The sequence below is a fragment of the Ptychodera flava genome, chromosome 21 (genome assembly GCF_041260155.1).
Source record: "Ptychodera flava strain L36383 chromosome 21, AS_Pfla_20210202, whole genome shotgun sequence".
In the NCBI taxonomy this organism is placed as follows: Eukaryota; Metazoa; Hemichordata; class Enteropneusta; family Ptychoderidae; genus Ptychodera; species Ptychodera flava.
Window position 1 is genome coordinate 15,956,669 of NC_091948.1, and position 18,007 is coordinate 15,974,675.

General features: G+C 37.4%; 1 protein-coding gene across 8 annotated transcripts in view; it reads right to left on the reverse strand.

Moving 5' to 3' along the window:
* Positions 1 to 18,007, reverse strand: part of LOC139121542 (zinc finger protein basonuclin-2-like) — a 70,597-nt gene that overhangs the window by 41,265 nt on the left and 11,325 nt on the right. For all 8 annotated transcript variants that reach the window (XM_070686532.1, XM_070686533.1, XM_070686531.1 and 5 more), the window contains exon 2: positions 11,057 to 11,159. In XM_070686532.1, the coding sequence (XP_070542633.1) occupies positions 11,057 to 11,159 (103 nt within the window). The remainder of the gene's footprint in view (positions 1 to 11,056; positions 11,160 to 18,007) is intronic.

Sequence of the window (18,007 nt, forward strand, 5' to 3'; positions counted from 1 at the left end):
GTTTTGTTTAATTTTTCCTTGTATGTGTGAAAAGGGCATCTTACATTTGTTATGTGTCATGCAATGTTAATATCTTGACTAAAAAGTTAATAGAAATGTTGAAACAGTGAAAACCACAATGAGTGTATTTTAGGGATTTTGAAGATTGGAGTTTTGGTGTAGTGCATTAAAAAACGGGAGCTCATTCCATTTTCCTGGAAGTTCAGGGGTGGTAACACCAAAATGGCATAGCACTGTATCTTACAAGCGATGAATGAATGGTGTTTAACGTTGTCTGTCAAAGGTGGATTTGTGGTTTCTTGTTACAAAAACGACAATCCAAAGCAAAGTTTGTAATGAACAGCGAGGTATTGCTCAATGAATCTTTTGCGGTACCGTCTCGCTTTAAAATGTGTAAACATCATTTCCCGACATGTTGGTAAACTGCCATTTACCATATGCCTGTCTTCAATTCGAGGTCTTAAGTCTTCCCTGAGTTTTGTTTTCACAGAACAGATTACTTTTAAATGGAATTGTTTATGACAACCACACAGATACAGATGTTAGAGGTTACACTCTCTTCGGAAACTTCAAAAGCACGGAGGAGAGTAGCTTGGAACACATGTCATACGATGTCCCGTAGTCCAAATAAACATTTCATGGCCATATGCTGGTCAGAATACAGAACTGGAGAAAAAAAAAATAGTGACAGTCCCATATCACACCAGTAAGGTACAACATTATAATGGAACGCTTCTGTTGGTATGTCTGAGAAACATTTTATGAATTTTGAAAACTGGCCACTTTCGCATCTTGTAAAATTGTGAAAGACATCAATTGCCTCAATACTGACAATACTGCAACTTCGAATATTCAAAAAAAGTAAGACTGCAAGGGTCGTGTAACAACTCAGACCGTATTGTAAAATCCCTGGATTGAGTAAATCACGGCGGTTCAATGGATTCCAGTGTGTATTGAGTGGTTCCATTGAATGGGTAGATTTTCTAGCAAAAGGATCATGGATGAAAGGAAATTGTAGCTGTCAATGATGGGGAGCTGCAAATATCCTGACCCAAGGACACGCCGTGTTTTGTGTCTCCGTGAACAACTTGACTACAACAATGACACACATGTTGCAACAGATGTTACAACGCTATTACAAAGATATCCATGGTTTTCTCAAAAAACGCTGCATGTCTATAGCAACCACAGGTCACGTTGGGCACGGACCAGCTGTTCAATGGTCACCATAATTGCTTGCATCATGACTATTACGTCAATATAGCTGACAGATTATTATGCTAAAAAGATGAAATCAAAATCTTGTGATTTCTAGCATTTTTTTTGAAATGATGAAAAATCTGATCACTGGAAAATCATGTGTATCGTTTGAAGACTGAGGGTGATGTGGCAACCCCTAGATGAAATGTATATCTTCCAAGTCTCGGTAGTAATCATGTCATTTTCTGCAGCTTTCTCACTGTTAACTAAGCTCCCAAAGTCCTGACAAAGAAGCTGAAATTGGGATAGGTACAGATGACTTTGATAGGGTGGTATGTGCTCCAAGGAAAGCAACAATCCAGGGTTTGCAATTCCTGACACCAAGCCCTGACACTTGGGAAACTCCTACAGAGGATTGATATCAAGATGTCCCAGAGAATACTTTTCATGACATCTTTGATGGTGATGAATGGACAAAACGTATCTTAGTTTTCTGAAAACAACATGTAAAACACGCGAGAGGGGGATCGCTGCACCCATTGGCGAAGCGTTAATATCACAGCTTTCCTGACAATGGGATGTCAATTTCTCTATAAATGGAACATATATTCTTAAACAAACTTCAAATCTTATGTTGGCGTTCCTATAATTCACACACCAGGTTCAGCATATCTAGTGTGGTGTCTATTTGTAGACTTTCCATGTAATGTGTACTGAAGTCTGGGTATAAGCTGATACCAGTGATGTCAAAATTATGACCAGATTTGCTGTGTGGTCGATTCAGATGATGCCGGGGAATGCGCACTGACTTGCATCCGACCGGCTTCTGTTGCCAAACTCCGGGGTCATAGCACCGAGGTTTAATGACAAAATGACAAGCAAACTCTGCACGCATGCATGAAATTTCATTCATTATGTCGCTGAATACCAAACACTGTCGTGAACATGTTCTGAATGACCAACGTGTCTGTCGCTAAATTTTGAAAACACTTGCTGAATTTTATACGCCATATTTACGACTATTAACATACTTTTCAAACACAACAAACTGGGTTTTAACTAATGTAACAGCATTGAAACAAATACCATTCACATCTCAATTGCAAGCTACTTACAATTTTCACTGTCGTTCAAATACTTTTTGTCATGTTCATACAGAACCCCCCTGGGTACAGAACATTGACCGATAGACATTCTTGCTTTGTGGCACTTAGAATTCAGAATTTTTTTTAAAAGCATGCATTAAATTCTGGGCAACCTCACATTTGTGTGAAAGAGAGCTGTGCCCATTCAACGTTTGCCAAATTTTGACAGGAAATACTGAAAGGAAATACTGTCGAGTTGTAGCACATCATGCATTTCTGCCATCTACATGAACACTTCACAGAAAATAATGCATATGGTGAAAGCATTCTTGGCTAAGGTGTAGAATGAAGATAAACAAACATGTATACGGTTTTCCTACTACATTAGTGCTCGGCATAGCGACATTCTGCATTTGCTTCTATCACAGTCAGTGGGCGGTGTGCAAACGAACATAACATAAATGAAAATGTATACTAGTAGATATTTGTGTTCTGATGTCAGATAGGTTCAATCACATGGGCAGTGTGGATGCTAGTTATTATGATAACGATGATGATAATTATGCCACTGCTGATAATGATGACGATCATCATCGTTATTAGCATGCATGTATAGCAGTAATAGATCATTAGACCGATCTGAAATGTACCTGGATGTAACACATTCAGTTCGAAGCGAAACGGCAAACAATGCGCCACGACCAGTGTGTGAGATGATCTTGATAGTTTATCGAGTAAACTGGAACTTTTCAACAAATTTTGATCCAGGAAGATAGCTCAAGCCCGCATTTACTGGCAAGATCAAATCAGATGGATCAAGTACTTCATTCATTGCTGTAAAGCCAATATTCTCTGATACTACTCAAGATCTGTTATTCGTTGCTGCCGCACAGATTTGAATGATCTCCAAAGCATGCGTTTACCAAAGTCATAAAACTGGGCAAATTAAGAGATACATTTGACGCAATAATAGCATCAAAATGGTACTTCATCAGACTCATGAATTTTGTTAATTCTGTATTGGTTTGAGTTGCCATACACGACTGAAACTTTACAAGAAAACCTGGGATTTTTTGACCATGTATTAACTTTACACAGCACAGTCCAGCCAGTTGAAATTTAAATCTGGTGGAACTATCAAATGTACGCAAGTTTAATGTTGACAGTTTTCAACCAGGACATGGTTTGTGTCACACATGAAGGACTCGGCCCGGTACAGTAGACATCATTGGGTAGTCTGGTATCACAGTCAGCTAACAAGCCGGTATAAGCCATGCATATAAATGTTACATGTAAAGTCAGATGGATTGGAACTACATGGTCATGAGAAGAGAACTAAGAAACAAACACACAAAAGTCATTCCTGCTGGTGTAATACATACATGTAATGAAAAGTTTCTACTAGTACGTTAAACTTGTAAATCAGTACAATAGCACAGCAATAGCACCAAGTTTTTATTTGTTAAAATTGAGAACCTGTCATTTCAGTAGAAATTAAGGGAAAAAGACATGAACAAATTTATCAAAATATTTTGTGACAGTTTTCAATTTTTTGCAAGGAGAGACAGTCAAGCTTAACATAAAACCTGTGAACCAGTATCTATAAATTTATTGGACATCCAATCATTGGATCTGATCAGCTGACAGCTTATTGGGAAATAATCAACAATCAACATGTTATTACATTTAAGTTGGAATGTTTTCATGATACATGTGAGTGCAAAGTAATTGTCAGGAACTCACACTCCGTTAAAGGAATGGATTCAAATATTGTAAAACCAAATACTAGGTAATATCAAGAAAACCAAACATTCAGCATTGCAATGTCTATATTTTAGATACGGAACATATCCTGTTAGCACAGTGGATAGTACATTTTATTTAAATTATGAAGTTTAAATTGATCTTTTATATCTATGAAAGAGGATATTCTAGACCATACCAACCAAATCAGTTTCAAATTCAAAAAGCATTGCAGAGACATCCAATTAATATAAAATTAAAATTTTTGGTTTTAAAAAAGTTACTTTTATTTTTTCTGCCAGGCAGTTTTGCCTGCAAGACATGATCAAATGGGAGTATTACAAATAGTTAGTTTTCCCAGCTAGACTAGGGTAGTTTTAGCGGCAAGTAATCAAACGGTAGTTTTGCCTGTGAAACGGAAGACCTATTAGGTACACAACCCGCAAAACTGTGCGGGGATTTCTGGAAACCCTGAAGTACAATTGTCAGTAGCCAAGCCATGTCATGTCATACTGTACTCGGTACATGTCAAGCGCTTTGTGCCACACTTCAGTTGTCACTAGAGGAAAGTTCACGTCAGGTAAACAATGTTGCATACTTCCATCTCTTCTCATTAACGCTAATTTATAATCTCAAAGGAGACAAACTGATTAGATGCTGCATAAACCCCCCCCCCCTCTCCCATGTATCAGCAGATTTGTGTGTATATAAACTTATTAGGATAACAGCAACCTTGGAGTCCCACAATGCCGCTGTCTCTTAATCACCTTGCAACTGCACGGTAACCAATCCCAGAGAGAGCTGATTTTGTGCCAACTAGTCCACTGATCTTAACTTTCCTTTCTCACCATTGATGTTTCTTTATTGTCCTGCGGGTAGAGAGCCACGAGGTCAGCTCCTCAACAAATCTCTCCGGTTCTACTCTTGTTGGCTTCAAGACAGACCAAGGTTTTGAGTAAGAGATCACGGCCAGTGACTTTGTTCAAGCTCTGAATTCAATCTCTTGGTTTTCCGCGACATCATGCGCTTGCCAGTGTGCATCCAAGTGCTGTACCTAAAAACCCTCACAAACTGGTAAACTGTTTTCTACTTATCAAAAGCACATTTCGATTTGAAAATTGTAGGACAAAAGATCTAAACTGGTCACATGACTGAAAAACTTAATTATTAAGATAGATCTGTTGTTTCTAAACTATGCACTCTATTTTCTGATCAAATTTTAAACAGGTTAATGTCGGAAAAAAATTCATACACTTATTATGTATAATTTGATAATCAGCATGTTACACATACTGTCTAAATGATGTAATTTTAAAAATGCAGTAAGAAATTAAACCTCTAACTGGAAAGAAAGGCCTGCTCCGTAGAGTCAGCTGGCTTGGCAGTTACCTAGAATTTATTTTGAAGAATTAAATTTGGAACAAACTGGCTAGGTCTTACGGGCAATTAAATTGTGATGAAGACAGCAAATGGTGCAGCAATTGGTATTCCGGTCACACTTTGTGAGTACGCTCACGACATTCTGACAGTGAAATTTCCCTCGGCTTTCCAGTTTAGCCACAAAAGTTGTATTAAAATTTAACAATCCACAGTTTTTATAGATGGTGCATTTCTCCGCTCATCAGAGGGGGTAATATTATGTCAGGAATTTCAATGTTTAGTCTGAGAATATTTCCATTTCGCTTTCCTATGAACTGATAACTCATAATGTCTGATTTTTATGCATTTTGCGTTGAAAATTTGGTTGTTACAAGGGATTGAGTTTAGATAAAAATGCTGTGTCCCTGTCTTATTTCTGTTTCAGTGTTCTCTTTGCCAGTTTTAAAGGCAGCAAAAGGGTGCGCATTGAAATTTTACAAATGTCCTTGGTTGCACTTTAAATCCCTCACCTACTTTATAACAAACAAAGCCCCCTGATATTTTATCTGTCTGTGGTGTTGTGCAATAAACAAAACCTCTCTCTCATTAGAAGAATCTGTTTCGTCGACTCCTTCAATTCTCGTGAGGAATGTGTGTTTGAGAATGAACCACAAAGTTTGAAACGGACATGACGACAAACACAACACATTTAGTGTCTCAGTTTCTGGTTATAATGTATACATTTGACACATAAGTGAAAGAAAATTCCTTGCTTGCTTTGCATTGACAATGTAAAAGCAGTGTTCACACAATGTAAAATAGTCTATTGATTTCGAGCATTAAACTGGAGATTTGCACTGATCATATCTGTGACAGCTTTTTTAAATATTTTATACTTTGTCAAATTTCTCGATTTCATTTATAATATGCCTCTTTTATATCATAAAAGAGACAACATCAGAATTTTTATCACTCTCACTGTGAGTTTATTTCTAAGTAACATTACAGAAGATTCGCAACTTTGAATGTTTTGTGAAGAACTGACAACCTGACATTTTATGACAAAGTTTATTTACTTTTGTGAAATGCGTTTTTATTCTTGATATATCGATAAAAATGCCGGAGTTAAAGATGATCAAGAGGATCATGGACTGCTCCTAAGTAAAATAATTTTTAAACATTTATAGTTCGCCTGTACATTTTGATGGAAAGAAAAGTAATCAACTGATAAAGACTGTCAAAATAACGACAAATAAAAGACATGGCAATAGCATTTACATTTTGAAATCTAATTCATGAATAAATTCAGTTTTTTTGAGAGATTTATTCTTTATTTTAAGCGAAAAATATCAACTGACAAGAGAGCTCTGGATCATGAGATGCAAAATCTATACTGTGAAATAGTCTTCAATCATGAGAGACTGTAATGACATTTATCTAACTAACATCATCTTTAAACTTTAAAATTTTGTTCAGCTGATGTAATTACTGAGATACTGATTGTATTGTTCAGTTTAAGTACGATTGGTCATACAATAATGCACACACTTGTCAATTCAAGACAATTTCTGTTTTATGTGTCTTCCATTGAATGGACAATATGACACACTAACAGAACCCAGACCCCAAAACAGACAGTTTTATACTTTCTGCAAGGAAAGTTTAACCATTTTCTTTCATATATCAAGAATAGAAATTGGGGTCACCATACAAGATGTTTCACAGAACAAACAAATTACCAACAATTTCCTTATTTTTGACATTGGAAATAGCTGTTATACCTTATGTTGTATCTCTGGAAGAAGTTCCTCATTGATTTTGTGAAAAAACAAGATTTAGCCATAGCTTTCTAAGTGAATCCACACAGGAGGAAAAACAATAAGAAAGTTATGAAGATTTGAAGGTACGAAACATTCCCTGAGGTGCATTCTACCTTTAAGCTAGAGAAATACTATCCAATCACCTGATTGGCTAATGTTGTGATAGTTGCATACTGGTAACCAATCAAATGAAACATTCCATTTGAAATGCATGAGTCATCGTTGATGACATAGTCCCCACATAGTAAGATTGTGGTAGTAAATTGTGTCAAGGTGGCATAGCTGTTGGTTAGTTGTTTTTTGAAAAATATGTTTTCTGAGAGAAATTATGACAGCTGGAAAAAGTTCATTTCATTTCATTTTGTTTGGTTTGGTTTGGTCTGAATATTCCCTGTCTTGTTCTGCCCTGGTATTTGACCTATTCAGATACTGGGTTACTTTAGCTGACCATTATGGACAACTGAAAAATGTTACAATCAAAATTATATTATGCCAGTTAATTCTCCCCACCACTAAGTTTGCATAATGTAACCCTCCCTTGCTTATGTTACCCTATAGTGTATTAGCCTTGAACAAATTTTGAAGGAAATTGGTCTTGCATGCCTGAGATATCTGCATGAAACATTTTGTTTTGTTTCGTTTCACTGAATATGATACGCCAACAGACAATAATGATGACATTGCTATCTTGCAGCCATATTTGATCGGCTCAAAAAGTAAATTGATGGGCATACGTATGTTACAATGTATTAACCTGTTTTTTGAGGAAATTAGTCTCTCATATCTGAAATATCTGCCTCAATGGACAAACATGCATCACAAAATTAGAAACTGGCAGCCATATTTGATAACAAAATGACATGCATATGTATGCCACAGTGACTTATCCTTGTGGACACACAGACGCGGTAGCAGCCCAATATGCAAGCGGTCCTCCCTCCCCCTTTCTGACTTGTCCATGGGGACTAATAAATACTGTGGTTCAAAAGACTGATTTTGTCCAGGTGTGGTCACGGTAGAACCACGACTGAAAGAAAACAGGATTAACTGCAAGCCAAACCACAACTCAGGTTTCACATTCAACACCATCAAGTGACATTTCCTGAAAATTGGAAGTGAGTCATGTCAGTGGCTGGACAGATAACACAACCATGTCTTCGAAAATAGAACTAAGTTACCTCGTGGCTATATGGGTATAGGATAGCTTCATTAGTTTAGTACAAAAATAAAACACACTTTTATTAATAGAAATTGATATGTTCAAGTGAAATCTGCCAGTCATTTTGTGACATTGCATTACTATTTATTTTTGTAATACGGCAGTTGTATTAGGCTGAGCTGATTTGAATTCCAACAGTCATAGTTTTACGCTGAACTTAACCCTGCCCCTCTTACAGTGACGTTAGTGTAGCTGTCCTACCCACCGTTCCAACAAAAATGGTTTACACCACAGCAAACTCTCCACACAGTCAAACGGAGTGGCACTGGGGATATCAACAACGGGGCATGTGTGATTTGCGCCACTACAAAAGAAGAAATGTAATTTTTTCGGTGAAACAAGCTCAGAGGTTTCAATCTCTCTGAGGGAGACTCATTTTCGGAGCCATGCTCTGCAGTGAACTTTAAAATGTCATAACAGGTAAATCATGAGCTCTGTGAAGGGACATGAAGACATATAAAACTGACTAGTTGTCATAAAACAAAGGTGATTTACAGCGGAACATTGCATTTCATAAATTGTCAAAGGCCATGGCAAGTGGATAGGAATATTAAGATTTCAAACAACTATTAAATCCCAGGCCAAGGCTGATAATAATAATTGAAGAGCCCATCAAATGTCCTTTTTATATTTTTTTAATATTCATTGGAATAATGCTATCGGAAGCATTTCCCAAGTTATTTCAAGAAAAAAGTTAATGCTGCTGGCAAAATCAGCAATTTTTCTAGATGATACTTTGGAGTAAGTGTTTTTGCTGTTAGGCCTAGCGCCAGGTGAGACATGGCTGGGGATAGTGGACCACACAGCAGGTGGTGGGGGATCCTTATTCATATTCAAAGTAGTGATAGACGACCATAAATAAATGTTAGTTTACCTATGTGGTCATTGTCTCACTAGATTCTGGGACGAAAGAAGCCTTTTACATTCTCTAAATAAGTCAACTTTTCAGGCACTGAAGGTATCTTTTTTGAATGGGAAACTCATGAAAAGTCATACATATATGAACCAGAAACTACAATCTGTGTACAACATATCAGCCTCAAACATACATTTTATAAGACACACAAAAAATGATGATCAAAATGGAAAAAACATCAAATAAATTTTTGTGGCAAATTTCTGCTGGCCAACCTAATCAATGGAGACAAGTGTTTACAGTAGTGGCCAGGTCTATCGGTGCATGGAAGTACATTTTCAATTATGTTGTAAATGGGGTGTATAACTCGTGAAAACTAGCCAACATTGATCACTAAGTATTATCTATTTCTTTGTTTAGGTCAATAACTCATTAGTAAACAAAGGGTAAACCAAACAGCACTGACTCTGGTACCAGAGTTTTGAACTAAACTGCTGACATATGCAGTTACATATCCTTGACACTGACCGCAAAAATTTGGTAAAAAACAAAACCTGAAGGCAACACATAATGCTTGAATTCAATACACTAAATATTGTGCACATGCCATCAAAACAACAATGTTCAGGAACTTCAAGGCTGGAGTGCCTAAAACAAGAACACTACGAAATATCAAGAGAGTGCTTGTAAAAAATTTAATCCAAGTATTTTTGTGCGTCATTTTGAAACTCTTGAGAATATCTAAAGATTTAATCTATTCATAACTATTTCCTCGACATGGAATTACAATGTTCCTAACAAAACAGAGCCCCGGTTGCTCCTCTGATCAGCAAATGTCTTGTTAAACTGTGTGCAAGTTGCTGTAGAGGTAGAGTACAATGTCAACTCGATCATCACACTGTATGGTTTTTGGGTATCTCTAATCTGTCCATGTCAATGGGACAGCTTTTGACCACTATCAGTGTTGCAATACAGTGGGTGGAAAGTTGTGAAATAGGGTTGCACAACCCTTCCTAGGGCAACCATCAAGCATGCAACATCTACGGGGAAAGCTTGAAACGGTTCTGCTCAAAACAAGTTCATGATGATGTTGTACAAACAGTAGCCCTGACTCACTGTCACTGTGGATTTCAAAGGTGTCAAGAGCAGTTACTTTAGCTACGTACTTTAAAAAATCACCCGATATTTGGAAAGGCAAAAAAGTTGACAGGGCAAACGTTTAGGATGTGTACATCACACAATTTTGGGTGTTGGTTATCTCACAAAGGTAAGTAAAAAGTGACAGCTGCAATTCATATATTGTTTCTAGGGTCCACTCACTGGATAAGATCCTAATATTCGGCTACAAAGGAATTCCATGAGCCTTAAATGTTGATACATGGCGGAGTCTGAAGAACACTATGTAAGCTGCACCCTTTTATCACTTCAGTATTTTTTATGTGATTGTTTGTTTGTTTGTTTGCTTCTTTTCTCATCTGCCGTCATCAAAAGCGAAATAATCACTGTTTGGAGCCTAATGCTCGTCTCGTGTTCAAAAGCTTCCTTTACTTTGACATGACTGTTCCTCTAAAAAACTCCAGAACCACTCCACTAACCCGCTATACTGTACACAAATGTCACCAAACGGAACACAATACGGGTACAAAAATCACAAGGACCAGACACTTGAACAGGATTTCCATGTTTTCTAGACATAAACAACGGCCAGGCTGTGGGACAAAACTTGTAATGAGCTAGCGAAAAGCTAGGAAGCAAGGAGTGCCCAAGTACCTACCATGAGCCACCCAGCCATGTTTACATTGGTCACAAGTCCGTATGTGAACTTTTCCTGGTGCAAAACATTCACAGGTGCAATTTGGCAATGTACAGCGGATGGCCTGCAAGGAAAACAAAGAAAACCAATTTTTATATTTAGTTGTCAGCCCACTTCATTAAATGTCACAATGTTAGCTATTTTAGTCTTTGTCTATTAATATTTTGTCAATCAGCGGTTTTAAAATCTTGATCACATTTCTTGAACAAATTTGACCCAAATAATAACGCTAATGCTACAATGAACTTTTAGATTTGATTAACATAATCACAGGACATTATTAATTTTGGACGGAATCATTGGTCAGGTCAACTAAAGAGAAATTACCAATCAATGCATAATAATCATATACTTTGGTAATAAAAACAACATTGACGCAACAAATAAGTTGTGGATAAAATGAAGATCTTTTTTAGGACATACACCGGTAGTAAAACATAAAGAAAAAATAAATTCAGATACTTTGGTTTAGAATATCCTGGGAAACTTTTGGTTAAACGCTGCCTTCATGATATTCCCTTCTTACAACTGTTTACTCAATGTTATATGTGGGTGCGGAGAAATATTAGACACTGCAAACTGAATATGCTACAATGCACAAAGTGTACAAGTTGTGAGAAAGTACACACATTTTCATTGTTGATTTACAGAGCAATGTGTGTCTAACACTCTCAGTAAGATTGTCTTTCCATAAGACTAATTCTCTGATAAAACACTTAACATTTGATGAAATATACATAAATGCAACATCCAACACTTGATCTCCCTGAATGGTCTTTTAAAAAGACATCCATTTTCATAGGATATTCATGCACCGGAGTAAAGTTCCAATTTGGTCGAAACATCCATTTCCATAGGATATTCATACAAAGAATTCCAATTTGGCTGAAATTTTTAATATGTAAAGTTATCAATGGGTGTATCAACTTTACGGAAATGGAAAGCCAATTAAAAAAGTTCTCCTGGGTCAACATTTTGAAATTTTGTAACTTTGAAACGAGATGGAAACATACATATCAGGAACCTGGTGTGAAAATCATATCTGTGCAATAACATTTCTTAACACAATTGTCCTTGATACTACAGTATTATTGCTTTATTTTACCAAAACAGATGATCATAGTTTTGACTATACAATATCATGATAACATTTGTTATGTTGTGTTTCATGTTGGTATGAATTACACAACATCACGATAACATTTGTTAGGTGTGTTGGTATGAACTACATAACATCATGATAACATTATTGTTATGTTTCATGTTGGTACTACACAACATCACAATAACATTTGTTAAGTGTGTTTAGTGTTGGTATGAACTACATAACATTATGCTAACATTGGTTATGTTGTATTGATCTTGGCAAGGACTACACAGCGTCATGTTAACATTTGTCGTTGTGTTACAGCACGGCATTTGAAATGACATTGCACTATTGTGACATCCTTTTTCATCCTGAATGCTGTTGAGTAGAGCTAAAAGTGAATGTTTTCAGGTGCAGCTTCACATTGTTAGGACATTACTATGACATGAAGACGCACGAACTGACAAGTTCAAAATGACGCTGAAATTCAGCTGACAGATTTATGCTACAAATATCAAAGACTGGAAATCAGATGTGGAATCATTTTGCTCAGCTACCCAGTCTGCTTATGTTCCAAACCTGAGCTGAAAACAAGAGTATTACTTTATGTCAAAATGTAGTTTTTTAGGGGAACATCGGTAAACAAAAAGTTGTCAGAAGGAATGTGAGGAGAGACTATGAGTACAGAGTTAGTCTAAGGGTAATGTGACACATAAAAAAAGGTTTCAAAGTTCTACGAGTACGGGCAGGTTTTTCATAAAATCTTATGGATATCAAAATAAAAGTAAGATGTTCTTCCGTTAGCATATGAGTAGTCAGTCATTTTGCATTCACTCAGTGACATTCCGATGATAACATATAAATATGTGTCCCTGTGAGCTAAAGCTGCCAACCCCGGCAGCTACCCTTTCAGTTCATCTACTTTGACCCAAGGAAGCCACTCACAGTTGAAGCACCATCATACCTCACTGAAAATACCTTTTGTAGGGTTAGAGGGATCTGTGCTATGGAAATATCTCAGATTCATGAATATGAAAAATAATGCCTGCGACAGAAATAACAGTCGATGTGAGTAAACCATCTCATGTGCATTGATAAAGTGTGATAAAATGGTGGACAAAGGCACAGTAATTGCCTCTGCTGAACAGAGTGACAGTGACAGGGTAACAGTATCACAGCACTCATTTACAACAAGAATCTCTCAAGGTGATTGTCTAGTCCAGCGTTGGTGTGCCCGGGTTGTTACTTCCACGCTACCTGTCTAACACCGTGCTATTTGTCTTCACTAGAGTTATTGTCAGTGGTATTTAAACATCACCCTCAGTTACTACTGTTTCCTCAAGTGGAACACTTTGTTGATCCATAAAATATATGAAGTTGCTGTCACAAGTCAGTCAGTCACTTGGTTGGTCAATTTTGTGTGTTATTCATTATCAGGTAGCTTTTTGGTCTCGCATGTGTACCAGTTATAAGTGGTCAATGAATATATAATGAATGTGTGTGTGTGTGTGTGTGTGTGTGTGTGTGTGTGTGTGAGAGTGAGTGTGTGAGAGAGAGAGAGAGAGAGAGAGAGAGAGAGAGAGAGAGAGAGAGAGAGAGAGAGAGAGAGAGAGAGAGAGGGAGAGAGGGGAAGAAGAGATAAACACGGAGAGAAAAACAAAAGGGAAAAGAGAATGTGGGAGGAGGTTATGATGAAACAATCCATTGCTACTGAGTGTTTCATTTCTGAATGACTGCAATGAACGATAAGTGATCAGTTGCATGCAACTGTACCTAAGAGATTTCAGTAGCATAATAGGCCACTATTCTTTAATTCAAATTGGAAATCAGAGATAACATGTCCTTTCCCCTACAAATTACCACAGCTACATCAGATCATGCTGGAACACTGATCTCTTCCTCAGACTATTAAGAATCAAGACAATCCAGAGAGGACAGCAATGCACACATGGTGGTGATGAATCCAACCAATGCAGTCGTTGTTTAGTGAAATCAAAGAGTTAAATGAGACAGTAAAAGTTATTAAGTTTTTCCTTTTCATGGTCGGCACTCTGACCAACTTGCACAGCACTCTGACCAACATTCATAATAGACAGCACAATCACCAACTATCACAAATACATGTCATACAAGCTCCTACAGACTTTTGCAGTATAGTAAGCACTAGTTTTTCAACTGTTTGAGTGAATTTTTCTGCACGTTGCATTTCTGTATGAGTACCTGCCTTTTAACTAACCATTGTTTTCATCACAGAATATGATGGACTACAATGTTGGGTTCTGTGGATGTTACTTTAGAGTATCAAACACCTTGTCTAAGATCAGACAGCGAATGAATACAATGTAAAAAATCTGTGACTGGAACCAAAATACTTGGACTATACTGGTCACTTGTGATGTTGGAGGCAAGTTTTGACATACTTGTCTTTTCAATGATACGGTGTAAACCAAGCCAAACAATTATTCACCTCGTGGTAGATTTTTTATCGGTCAGTTCCAAAAAATTAACAAGTGTCAGGGCATGAGATGTCACACTTGATGAAGATTCCGCTTTACGATAACAATGGTCAGATATTAAGAAGGTTTTCCCTACTTCGCAAAAACTAACTGCCATGATATCTAGAATTGAACAAGATTTAGACTGGTACTTGAATGTGCCGTCATAAAAAACAGACTTTTCGGTTTCATAAGTGTGCATATTTGAGAAATGTAATAATGCTCTGAGTTTTATACCTCCCCATGGTATGGAAACTTGCACATTTTGCAATTACTTGTATTTCAGTGAATGTGTCAAAAGCAACTTTTCATCTAGTCTAGATTACAGTCCGTTGTTTTTCATCTCTCTGTTAATTCTATGAGCTGGAAAACAAGACAGATTCAACACTGTTTTTCCTATTCTGCATATCTCTGGACTCAGTACATCTTCATGTGTTCCAGGAAAGTTCACCAAAGTGCAGGGACAATTCACAGCAACAGCAGAAATTGCATTTACATACTAGAATATTGAAAATCTTGAAAACTCCCAGATCAACCGTTATGCCGTGGTCCCTCCAAAACTTCCTTTCAGACACACTCAGCTGAAATATTTCAATCTATTCTGGGTGAAATTGTGGGTGTATTTGTGGTTCTGCATTGCTACTTATGTGCAGTTGAAAAATTGTGAGGAAATAGCCGACACGAATGATGTGACATGATGATTGTTAGAAAATGGCTGGCAATAATCTAGTGACGTGACAAAGAAAAAAGTTGTTTGTCATGATGTTTCTTGTCTTGAACGTCTGTGTAGTTTTGGTATGATTCTCAAAGTTTTGAGTGTTGTACCAAAACTACTGAGAAGTTATAGACAATGTTCATGGTTTGAATATCATTTTATTAGTTCTTGAACAAGACAGTCTGCAGTAACCATTCACAATAAATGGTGTGCAGTGTTGTCACATGCAGAAGTTTTTACTGACGAGGAAGACCAGGTGAAATTTCTGTCAATGCCGTAACGGTTGGAATATCTTTTAGGTACCAAATGACAACCTGATGAAGGACAGGGGAAAGCGGAATGGATTTGACTTTCATTTCATTGTTACTGCAAAGCTGTCTTAAAAGCTTAGTAAATGGCACTCCTTCCAAATTTGATAAAGCAGCTCTGAGAAACGTCTCAAACTCGAGTAGATGGCAAGAATACAATGACACCTAAAACTCGCACTTTTAATATCCACAACATAATCAGCACGGGAGTAGTTAAGAACCAGCAAAAAAACAACTAGCTACCTTGCTTTTTCTGGTTGGCTACCTTGCGGCATGTGTACTAAATCTGGTACTTGAGCCACCCTAAAACACCAACCCTAACTTGGTCAATTTATTGTAACTTGCGTTACAAAACATCCACTCTTCAAAAATTTTCATTCCCGTTTCCTACACCCTTGATCAGGAAAAAAACCCCAACTATGTTTTACGATAAAGTCCGGCATGGAAAAGATTATAGTTGATTTTTCTAGGATAGGGCACAAGAACGTACTGACATAGTCCCCCAATGTCCCATTAAATGCAGAGATTTATATCCTCAACACAAACTTCAAACATAACAGTCTTAACAATAAAGCACTGTAACAACAAATATGTATACTCAATGTCAACAGAGGGACTTAAAGGAGCTATGGTTGAACCCTAACAGATGACTAGGCTTGACAAGTGAGCTCTCTTGATGGCTGGCAAAAGTTGCCCTATCGTCACACTGTCTGACATAACCGTGTGACACTCTGTATGTGTGTGTATGCATGTAGAAATTTCTCAGGATAGATGCAATGAATGATGGAATTCACAATTACTGTGGGTGGTCTCATTGTTGAAACCGATAGTCCCTGAACCACCAACAGTAAAAATTTTCAATTTGTGTCGGCTGCTCCTCTTTTTCGCCAAGAAGCTGGAAGCCCCTGGGGTGTAGTGGCACGCTGAATGTGTCAGGAGAGGAATGTTGATGAAAACGAAGATTTTGACTGTAAACGTTCGCCACAACTTATGCAAATAATCACAACGTAAAAACGACAACATATTTTTTCCCTGTCAAATCACGGTGACAGAGGATGCGGGAAAGTTCACGGCCAAAAAAATTTGCTACTGCATTGTAGACTTGCTCTTGTCACCTGCAAACACTGCAACAGTATTTACCTCTGGCAAGTTTTCAGTCATTGCTAGAAACTTATCATAAAGCCAGACACAAAGAGGAATGTTGGCAGTGTTTATCTCATTCTTTTCTCTTTCAAAAAATAGTTACGAGTCTACGTCGAATCCGTGGAATTGACTGCCTGTGCAAAGTTTTTGGCGACATTTCACTCCCTCGGTGTAATGGGAAACGGATCCGCACTCTCGATTTATTATTGGGAAGGTCAGGATATGAAAGAAAGGCCACTAGCTGCAAAGTAAAACTGGAAACATCCTTTGCAATTTATTCAGTCACAGACACTGCTTGTGAGTCGGGCGTTTATTCATGTGGAGAAATAAGTGCAATCAACTGTTGCATGAAGATTGGTGCCAGTCCGAGCACAAACAAGACCGGGCGAAGGAAACTTGACTGAAATCAGATGTGATGCAAAGATGGTCCGGTACTACTGTCAACAAGCATGACATCACCACGGTAACCAATGAAACTCTACCATGACGACAAGCTGTGCCAAATCAGTGAGACCATGCAAGACAGTTGGTGTCATGATCTTATTTGATATGCCGTCAATATGGGAGCTCATAGTAATGGCCTGTGGTGTAGAGTTACTGGCTGTTACTCTTAACAGTCTTATATTGAAGTTACAGAAAGGGGGCCAAATTTCACCCATGAAGACACTTGTTTAAAATAGGACCAGCCACGGCTATACCAGTTATGTCAGGGATTTGACATGGACACCTCTGTGTATGAAGGACATGCTGCGGTCCTCTACACTTTCATGATTAAAATACCTTTTCATATTCCTGTAAATGGAAAAAATCTTTACTGGTCTCTTTGACGAACTCTTTCTCCTACTGGTTTCTTCTACAACTGAGCATGGAACAAGAATAAAGTAGACTATTTTTCATAACGTAATGCTTCCTGTAAATAAAATATGGTTTTAAGAAAAACTTTGTACATCTACCAGTGCTACTAACAAATCATTATCAGTCACAAATCTGAAGTTTCCTTTAAATATTTTTGTTGCGATAAATGGAAATAAAAATCGATGTTCCTGGGGAAAACGTGCCCTCTGCTTTTCAATATCTTAATTCTGTCCACTTAATGAGATGATATTAGCCATAACTTTGACTTTAGGTGTTCTAGAATATTGCAATATTAAATGCTGGTAGACC